Source organism: Urocitellus parryii, chromosome 6 (assembly GCF_045843805.1).
Source record: "Urocitellus parryii isolate mUroPar1 chromosome 6, mUroPar1.hap1, whole genome shotgun sequence".
Classification (NCBI taxonomy): Eukaryota; Metazoa; Chordata; class Mammalia; order Rodentia; family Sciuridae; genus Urocitellus; species Urocitellus parryii.
In genome coordinates this window covers 116,640,901-116,651,205 of record NC_135536.1, presented here as the reverse complement: position 1 = coordinate 116,651,205, position 10,305 = coordinate 116,640,901, and the positions used below count along the sequence as shown (strand labels likewise).

Below are 10,305 nucleotides of genomic sequence, written 5' to 3'. Positions count from 1 at the left end.
GAGTGGGAAGGGCAGCGCACTGTGGCACAGAATGAGCTGTGTGGTAGTCACCTGGCATGTATGCCACTTAGGGTTGCTGCTTAGGTGTCATTGCCATTCCTGAGACCTTGGTCCTTGTAGAACAGCAATAGCTGGGGAAAGGGCAAGGACAGGGACAAAACTCATCTTTGGGGCTGGTGGATGGTCAGACATCTCCTGGATTATATGCCACCCCTCCTTGGGTCCCCCTGGGAACTTCTGGCTTTATAGTTGCAAGGGGAACAGGGAGGCCTATCGGAAGTTGGGGTACAGGGGGCCCCTGAATTGGGAAAATAACTATTTGACCAGACCAGAGTTTGATTGGATTAAAAAAGTGTATTGGGTTTCCAATACTAAATAAAAACATGAAATTGTTTTTAAAAAGCCATAGAGTTTACAGCATCAACTACAGAAAAGGCCAAACAAATGTATACAGAACCCAGTCCAGCAGTCCTCCAGGACCCTCCAGCAGGCTGCAAGGCAACAGACACATTTGCTCCACATCCTCCTGAAGGAAGCTGCTGAGCCGCAGCTCAACTAGGACACAAGACACACAATGGTTTAGTTTCAAAAACCACAGGAAAATGTAAGAAAATGTATTCAATTGTGAAAGGTGCAATACAGAATAGCTTTCCTTTTTCTTAACTTTAAAAAATCCCCCAACTTTGAACAGTTATTTCATTTAAAAATAGGTCCCTCCCCCACCCCACCCCAATTCTGTGGCAGTATCCAGGTACCAAGGCCCTGAGGTAACAGAAGTGTCAGGGTTCATGGGAGGGAATGCCCTCAATACTGAGCATGTTCTTTGGGCAAAAGGTAAGACAGTTTTGGGGGAATCTAGCCCTCCTGGGGGCCAGAAAGCTCTCACTGCTCTCTTCAGGACCAGCTGAAATGCACTGGTTTCCTGAGTCCTGCCAGGCACCGTGCCGTGACAGCTCTGTGGCAGCAGGAGTTCCAGCACTGCACTTCTCATTGCCCCCTAAATCATAAATACGGAGTTTACGTTGTAGAAAAGCAAATGTGTAATAAGCTCTAAAAAGGGTAAAATAACCCATGATCAAAGGTCGGTGGCACACCTGTAACCTGTGGGGGCACTCATGAGGCCTGGGCAGGGCTCAGGGACCTGGAATAGGGGGCTGGAGCCCCACTGGTGGTCAGCAGGGTTTTTTTTTTGAGGGGGGTTACTGGGGAGTGAACCCAGGAGTGCTTTACCACTGCCACATCCCCAGCCCTATTTATTGAGACAGGGTCCTGCTAAGTTACCGAGGCTGGCCTCAAACTTGTGATCCTTCTGCTTTAGCCTAGGATGACAGGTGTGCACCACTGCGCCTGGCTCTGAGCAGTTTTGTTGGCTACAGCACCCAAGCCCCAGCTGCCTTCTTTCACTGCCTTCCGTGTGGTGTCCTGGGGATTTGTTGGGGAGAAGATGCCTAAGGCTCAGTCCTGTACTTTTCATTACATATTCTTAATCTTAAAGAAATGAGCATACACCTCAGCCCCTACCTTTTTAAGGAAAGACAACAACTTTTTGCGAACGCAAAGGCTTCTGTGTATGGCTGAGACCTGGACATATGCTGCTGGGACGGAGGGGACAGCTGCCTCTGCTGATGCTCTCTCCGCTGTCTTTCTTCGTTCCCTACTTGCAGAATTATGTTGACAGACCTGCCTTGCCTCGGCCTTGATGATGCTTTTTCAGAAGGGGCCCTGCAGTGTAGAAGTGAGAGCTGGCCTAGCTGATGACAGGCACCAAGAAGCAGGAGTCCCATGTGGAAACAAAGCTCCTTTCTTAACCTCCAGCCTCCTCAAGGGAACCACTGTCAGCAGCAGCAAAGGGTCTCTATCCTGTGCTCTCTGACATCCAGGAACAGGGCCAGGCTCTTGCTATACTTGGCATCACTCCATGAGGAACAGCACCAGGGACCTCAGCATGGACATTCTCACCAGGACATGATCAAGACACAGGGCAGCAAAATCCCCACACCCATCTATTGCACAGAATTTTTAACTACATCCAAACAAAACTGCAGTTGCAATGTAGTGACAATAAGATGGATATACCAGAAAAGGACAAAAAAGAAGATGCTTCCATTCTCCGCAGGCTTCTGGAAGAAAGTACAATGACTGGAACATTCACAGGACCTCAGCAGCCCTTCCATTTCCTATTCCCAACCCCCAGCCCCCACCCCAATACTGAATCTGCACAGAAAACAACAAACAAGTCTTTTCATGTTACATTTCATTCAAATAGATCTGTAATCTCACAGTGATGAGAGGAGAAAGTCAGGCCTTTAATAATTATAATAAAAAAATAATAAAAAAGCTTACAAACAGCAATGCAACATTTCCTCCCCCTCAAAGTGATGGATTAACAGCTGGTAGAGGATGCAATGTCTCAGAATTAAAAAATAAAAACCAAACCAAAAACAAGCCAACCCCTGCAACAACCCACACTGTCAATGACTTTCCATAAGTAATTGGAACAAGCAGTCAAATGTCAACCACTTGTGGAAAACACCATGGACTTCCTTGGTTTTGGATCATATTTTTTTAAGGTAAAATAAAATAGACTCAAATAAAATTGTACATAATGCCAATGTCTACACTCCATCAAGTTGATGCAGTTGCAGCACGAAGACACAGCCTGATCACAAAGTGAAATGCAGGTTGTACTCCTCGCCTCTTCCCTGGACACAAAATTTTGGCCCATGGTGCCCAGTCCTGCATGGTATCAGCAGGCAAAGGGAAGCTGCCCCAATGCAGGCATCTTCCAGGCTGGCCAGAAGAAGGCAGGTGGCCGTGCCTGGAGCTAGTTCCATGCGGGGGTGGTGGCTGGTCTGCTGGCTCACTCTGTTCTCAAGTGCTGTCCTCTCGTACTCTGTACAATTCCTTGTTTTCAAGGCTAAGTTCCAAGACTTCTAGACTCAAGCATGGAGTCCTGGCCTGGCGAAGGTTGTCATGCTGTCGTGATGGCATTTAGGTCCTTCATTAGTCCTTCCAGGTGGGCCATCTCTTTGGTCAGCTCATCTGGTTCATAGCTCTATGGAAAGGAGAACACTGTCACTGGGCATTATCTGAGGAACTGTCCAGGAAGGAGAGCCCAGAGAGAGGAGTTAGATAATCAAGTGGTGAGTGGTAAAATTATCCTACTGGACTGGCACAATGAAACTCAAGCTGGCTCAGAAGAATCAGAGGTAGCAGGTTGTATCCAAAGCCACCAAGATGTCATTTCTTGACACTGTACAATGTCCCTTTTCTCAGCACACGTTCCCCAGTTCACAATGACCTCATGAGCCAAAGGCCCCACTACTTGCCCCTTCTAGGTGCCCCTTCTAGGTCTTTGCCACAGTCAGGACAGTTAGTATGTCCCTTGTTCTCTGGGCCCAACCTTTCCTCTAAAGAATCCTGTACCTGGAAATGCAGAGGTAGACATACTTATTGGATTTTTTTTTTCTGGTACTAGGGCTTGAACCAAGGGTTGCTCTTCTACTGAACTACATTCTAGCTCTTTTTGTTTTTGAGACAAGGACTCACTAAGTATATCAATGTTTGGAGGATTTGTGTATGCCAGTGAACCACTATTCTCCTAATACTTGTGATCCTCCTATATCAGCCTCCCAAGTGGATGGATTACAGGAGTATGCCATCGCACCAACTATTTATTGGGATTTGAGAGTGAAAGATCTAGGAAAGACCAGATCAGTTTGTTTCGAGAGCAACCTCTCAAGCACCTTCTCCAGTATGCTTAGAAAGGTTACAGAGCAGAATTGAGGGGTGAAAGAACTCATGCCGCATTTAAAGCAAGAAGAAAGGGCCAGGCAGGAGGGACAAATTGAGAGGATGGCGGGTATGTATGACTAGCTGAGGGGTATGATAAGCTAATTTAAGATACACCAGAGTGGGCATGAGACAGAAAGCAGACCAAACCTTCAGCACATTCATGGCTTGGAGGAGATGCTCAAAATACAAATGAACAAATGACTAACTCTTCTTCCTGCCACTGGGCAGTGAGGCCTAGGTCTACATACAGTATCAGCTTGAACACCATGCTTGAAGGCCTTTGGGTGCGTGGCTAGACATCCTGGCTGGGCTGACTGCTGTGTAAACTTACACTCTCAGAGTCTTCCAGCATCCTTGTGGTCTCCTGTACTTCAGGGGCACTTGGAACAACCACTGGCATAGGAGGCCGGCTCCTTCCTAAAGTTCCGATGGAAGCTGTCTTCACTGAGTGGATGTGATGGTTCAGAGCTGAGGGGAAAAAAGGCACTGTCAGGTTGTAGCAAAGGCTGCATCCCCAGACCTCAGGAAGGCACCACCTAAAATCCAGATTCAGATACTGCTTTAGGGTGAGGGATGTACATACATAGGCTCAGTGCAGGAATCCTGCTCTGAAAAGTTACTGGAACAAGAGGGAAGGAGAGAGGCAGCAGAAATTTAAGAGTCGAGAGAAAATATTCCATTAGCTTCAGAAAATTAATATCCTAGTCTCAAAGTGTAGAGGTCCACAGACTTCTTGCAGAATGTCTGAGAGGCCAAACTCTTCATAATACCACAAAGATATCATTTTCCTTTTTCCTATGCTGCTTTTGCACTGAGGATATGAAAGCAAACACTACTGGAGTCTTAGCACTAATTCAGACAGTGGCATCAAACAGTAAAGTCATTCATGGACATGCACTTAAATTATTTATCTTATTAAATCTTGACCCTTGATTACACGGCTTTTAAATGTTTTGTGACAAAATGGAAAAAATGGAGAAAGTACTTCTGTTGTACACCAAGTATGATGTGATCTTAAAGAAAGTGACAGACTGAGCTGTGAGCTAAACAGCTGGTCTCATCATGGAACACCATTTGTTCAAAGATGGACTGACAAATGGGTCGGTCATTAAGATATTTTCTAGAAATTGAACAAAGTAATGTGTTTACTGTCAATGATAAATTCAAGTTTTAGATGAAAATTACAATTTTGAAAAATGTTTATCTGCCATCGAATCTGATAGCTTCTTTAATGGTTACAAACCTGGTGATATTAATGAATGTTTTTAGATACTGATGAATGAAGTATATCAATGTTTGGAGGATTTGTGTATGCTAATGAACCACTATTCTCCAAATGACCCATATGTGATGTTTCAGTATTATGCATTCAAAATGCAAACAGGCTAGTGGATTCTAATGGAACAGAGTATGAAAACTTCATGGATGTGGTTTCAGATTCCACATTACAAGCCAGTCTTTAAGAAACTACAACTTGAGTTTTGCCATAGTATCAAAAAGAATACCCACAATTATCTATAAAGATAATGTAGTTGGCTGAGAGAAGACTACTTTCTACCTGTGAGGCCAAATTTTCTTTTTTTCTTTTTTTTTTTTGTAAAAAATTATTTATTTTTTAGTTGTACTTGGACACAATACCTTTATTTTATTTAATTATTTTATGTGGTGCTGAGGATTAAACCCAGGGCCTCACACGTGCCAGGTGAGCACTCTACCGCTGAGCCACAATCCCAGCCTGAGATTTTCTTCTTATATTTCAACCAAATGACATATTGCAACAGACTGAATACAGAAGCAGACAAAAGAATCTAATACCAGACATAAAAGAGATTTGAAAAAAATACAGGACAATGAAATTTTTCTCACTATTTTTTAGAAAAAGTTATTTTTCATTAAAATGTGCTATTTATCTTAACATGACTGCTATTTTTACATGAATATTTAAAATAACTTGGTTTTAATTTCTAATATGGTAAATATTAGTAGATATAACCTTTGTGAAAAAAGTTTTCTGCATTCTTGATAGCTTTTAAGATATAAAGAGGTCCTGAGACCAGGGAAGTTTGAGAATCATAGACCTACTCTGACATAAACCATCAAGACAGACAATAAGTCAGGCATGATGGTACACGCCTGTAATCCCAGAGGCTCGGGAGGTTGAGGCAGGAGGATTGTGAGTTGAAAGCCAGCCTCAGCAACTCAGTGAGACCCCGTGTCTAAATAAAATATTTGAAAAAGGGGGACTGGGGTTCTGGCTCAGTGGTAGAGCGCTGGCCTAGCACGTGTGAGGGCCCTGGGTTTGATACTTAGCACCACATAAAAATAAATAAATAAAATAAAGGTATTTTTTTTTTAATTTTAAAAAGGGCCGGAGTGGGGGCTGGGTTTGTGGTTCAGTGATAAGTGCTTGCCTAGCATGTGTAAGGCACTGGATTCAATTCTCAGCACTGCATATAAAGAAATAAAATAGAGGTCTATTGATAACTAAAAAAATATTTAAAAATAAAAATGGCTGGTGATGTGGCTTAGTGTTTACGTACCCCTTACACTCCTGGGTTCAATCCCTGGTACCAAAAAAAAAAAAAAGAATGATAATGATATGGAAGAGTAGAAAAAAAGGGGCAAGGTTCTGCGGTTGAGCTCTGTGAACTTGGGCAAATGACCTCCCTTCTACAAAGTTCCTCTCCTTGTCCTAAGGCTCCTTCTTGTTTCAGTGCCTGGCCTCCCTGGCACTGGTCCAGCTCGTATGCATCTTATGAAGTGAGGGATTCCAGGGGGCTGGGGAGATTGGATCTGTTTCTCAGACCCAAGTCACTGGGTTTTACCTTTACCAACATAAAACACAATTCAAAAAGTCAGTCTTTGTTGCACAAAACATTATTCTCTGATTTGTAAGCATTCCCAAAGGAGGGGAGCCCATTGCTTCCTGAATGGGACAATACCACACTATAAATTGCTGGGAAAAGTCTGAGGATTTGCTTTGTTGTTCTCCAAATAAATGGTTACTTCTGTCCCAAGCCTGAGTCAAAGGGTCCCTCCAGTGGTGCTGCTAGTCTCACTCACCTTGCTGGGATAATAATGGTGTGCTTGGCAATGCAGGATCATAGGTGGGAGGTCCTGGGGGTGGGATTGCTGGCACAGCGAAGCTCTTTAATGGGTGGGAAGGACGAACATGGGCTGTGGGAAGACTCTGCCCTGAATCTTCCTCCTGGGAGCTGGCCAAGTAAGAGGAGCTGGTAGCACCTTCAGGATCCTGATGATCAGTACAGCATGTCTGAGATGAGGAGGCTGGCATGGTGTCAGTGCTGGGAGTATTTCGAATAGATTCTACAGCAGGAAAGCCTAAATGTTAGCATTTTTTTTTTAACCATTAAATGTGTAGGGTTTTGGCTACTTCTAGAAGTCCCTTAAACTAGCTCAGTAAGCACTTGGGACCAGTGCTAGACCCAGGGAACATAGATTAGCACCACAGCCAAGGCTAGAACAGACCAAAAGTCCCAAACTCCTATCCTCAACTAATTGTTCCAATTTTTTTTTCACCTGCACAGCTAAGTGGTCACAATCTTAAAGATTTAAAGTTCTCCTCAGTACTTATTATGGAACACAAAAAAAGGTTCCTGAAACCATTGTCTATATTGGTATAAAAGAAAATTTTAAATTTCACTCATTGATAAGGCTTATAGACTGGCTTTCTGTAGATGAGCATGTCTTAAGGACCCTGATGATCAGTATAGTATGTCTGAGATAAAGAGGCTGGCCTGGTGTCAGTGCTCGGGGCAGGTCACCAAGGCTGGTCAGATACTTGACAGGAGTCAGCTCTGCTGGCAAGGCCTGGTGGTTACTGAAGGAAAGGCCAATGCCACAGGCCTTACATGGTCACCGGGGACTACAAATGGCTTTGGCCTCACTAGGGCAAAAATCCCATAGTTCAAGAGAGGAATGGACAACTAAACAGTTCAGAGATCTACACACAGCTTTTAGATCATGTCCTGGCTGGGGATGTGGCTCAGTGGTAAAGCACTTGCCTAGCATGCTTGAGGTTCAACCCCTAGTACAGAAGAGAAAAAAAATCGTGCCAAATGAAGGGTGATTTGGTCCAGAGAAAGAAATAGGGGTAGATTAGCGTGGAAAAGAGGAGACTCAGGAAGAAAATGGTAACAATCTTTAAGCATGTGAAGTAGACACAGAATTCTGAAGGCAGCACAGTGGAGCAGGAAAAGCACTGACTCTGGAGTCTGACAGGCTTGCACTCTAGATTTGGCAAAGTCGTCAAATCTGTCTTAGTTTCTCCATCTACAAAACAGGTAGAATAACTTATAATTCACTGAGGAGTAATTGAGATGTATGAAAAGTGCTGAACGTAGTACCTGAATAACTGAGAGTGTTTTTTTCTTTGTAGATCACTGAGTGTTTACTCCAGGCCAGGCACCATGTGACATGGAAGTAAATAAGCAGTTGCCACGGACACAGAACCAGCATGGCAGAATCTGAATCCCTGCACCCTGACTCCCATGCCCAGGCTCTGAAGAACCACATGCAATTACTATCTTTCCCTGCCTGATGCCACATGTCCCTGCCCTGGGGGTGGGGCAGAAGCAGCACCAAGGCCAGGAGGACTATCTGAGGAAGACTTTCACACAGTGTGAGTAGGATGGACTACTGCTGCATCTGGAAGAGATATGAAGGATACCAATCTGGGCAACAGGCTGCATCAGTCATAAGACACTAGAGTCCTCAATCTTAAAAGAAATGCAATCAGCAACCTGTAGAAATCCAATCTACTTCTCTGCCTTTGTGAGGCAGTAATGAATCTGTTTATGGGCTATGAGAAGACAGGCTACAACCTAAAGGCCTTGGGTCCCAGGGATGAAGGACAAACATGCCCTCCTATGTATGCCTGTCTATGATAATCCCTCTAGTTCCAGGTCCCTTCTCAGCTTTGTAAGGGCCATGTTGAGGATGTTACTGTTCAATTTGCTCAAGCCAGCCATCACCCTAGCTAGAGAACTGCTAATCACTGTGTGATCCTGGCCCAGGTGGGAACTGGTTAAGAGGAGAAATGGGGAGGAGGAGAGAGGATAGTGGGTTTAAGTCCTGACCATGTCAGCAAGTACTGGAAGATATGATAAAGAGAAGTGAGAAAGGAAAATAGAGTTGTCTATATGAATTAGCTCCCTGGCCACTGCCACAGGCCAGGGCTACCTTGTCCAACTCTAGAGGGCACCAGGTATTCTCTGTGAGGGTGGCTCCTGGATATTGTCCAACATCACTGGCTTACTCAGACACTAGGCTATGACTGAAATATTTGCTTTGGTGAGAGGCCTAGTTCCTTAATTATCTCTCAGAGTTGTTTCAGGCACATAAAGTTCCCAGTGATCTAGTGCTTAATCAAGTAGGAAGTGATCTTCCTATGTCAAGTGGCAGTGACATGGTAAATACTTTTGGAGCAGGACTGTCTGGCCAGGCCCCATGTCCAGGGCTGTGGTAATACTTGGAGCTCTAGAGACACAAAGGTGTGTGGAAAAACCACAGCAAGAAAGCTTGGACCATTTCTAGATATTGGCACTATTTTTCAAATTGATCTTCAGTGAGTCTATCTCTTTAGTTTTACTTTCTTTTATTCTTTCTGTCATTTAAGTAAGGAATCCTTTAGTAATGCAAATCACTGCTTTCCCCAACCCCTCTTCACTTTCTATTTTGGTCCACACAGAAGGGAACTTTTACCACTTAAATAAGGGCCTGGTGGGAGGTGCTATGCATCTCTTGGGCTCCCAATTCCTTCCTAGTCCAGGACAAGGTAGGAGGTGGCTCACCTCACTGGGAGAGCCTGCCAGCTACTCAGCCTGGTATCCTAGAATGTGATTCCTCAGCCTTCAAAGTAAAGAAGCAGAGTTGGGCATAAAAACCTTCCTAAGAGCAGGGTTGGAGGACTGTTTTCTGGTTCTTTGTTCTATTTGAGACTGTGGCTATGAGGGAGACCTTGATTCTCCATCCAGCTGAATGGAATAACTATCTATCCTGGGGACCATCTAAGGCAGAACCCGAAACCTGGATTTGTAGGGAAATTCTAGAAAGGTCAAATTTAGATGCATGTTCAAGCAGTATTCTTTAAACCCGGTAACAGTTCTGGGACTAGATAATATTAGAAGTTATCAGACATCTCTTAATAAAGTCCTTACCTTTATTTGATGCTCTAGGTATATTTAAGATTGATCAAAATTTAGGAAGAGGAGGATGTCAGTGGCAACCAAAACTTCTAAGTACGAAGTTTTGAGGCTCTTTTAAAATGACACTCACTTGAAATTTCCTTATTTCCCAGAACCACTAAAACTCAGCTCTACAACTAATATAATAACTATTAATAGGTAAGTTTCAAAAGATGGGGATAGTATATATTTGCAGTTTAAAACTGAAAGGGGAAATTAATTTGCAATTAATGAGGAATAAAAATGTTTATTCCATTTTTCTGTCCCCTCACCTTCATTATTTCCTTCTTAAAACTGATAATGC

At 43.7% G+C, this 10,305-nt stretch overlaps 1 protein-coding gene across 4 annotated transcripts in view; it reads right to left on the bottom strand.

The window, feature by feature from the left end:
• Window positions 1–345: 345 nt before the first annotated feature.
• The window catches only part of Neo1 (neogenin 1), a 222,775-nt gene continuing 212,815 nt past the window's right edge, over window positions 346–10,305 (bottom strand). For all 4 annotated transcript variants that reach the window (XM_026387761.2, XM_026387763.2, XM_026387762.2 and 1 more), the window contains 3 exons: window positions 6,859–7,122; window positions 4,127–4,263; window positions 346–3,055 (listed from right to left, as the gene is read on the bottom strand). In XM_026387761.2, coding sequence (XP_026243546.1) covers window positions 2,972–3,055; window positions 4,127–4,263; window positions 6,859–7,122 — 485 coding nt within the window. In that variant the 3' untranslated portion in view covers window positions 346–2,971. The remainder of the gene's footprint in view (window positions 3,056–4,126; window positions 4,264–6,858; window positions 7,123–10,305) is intronic.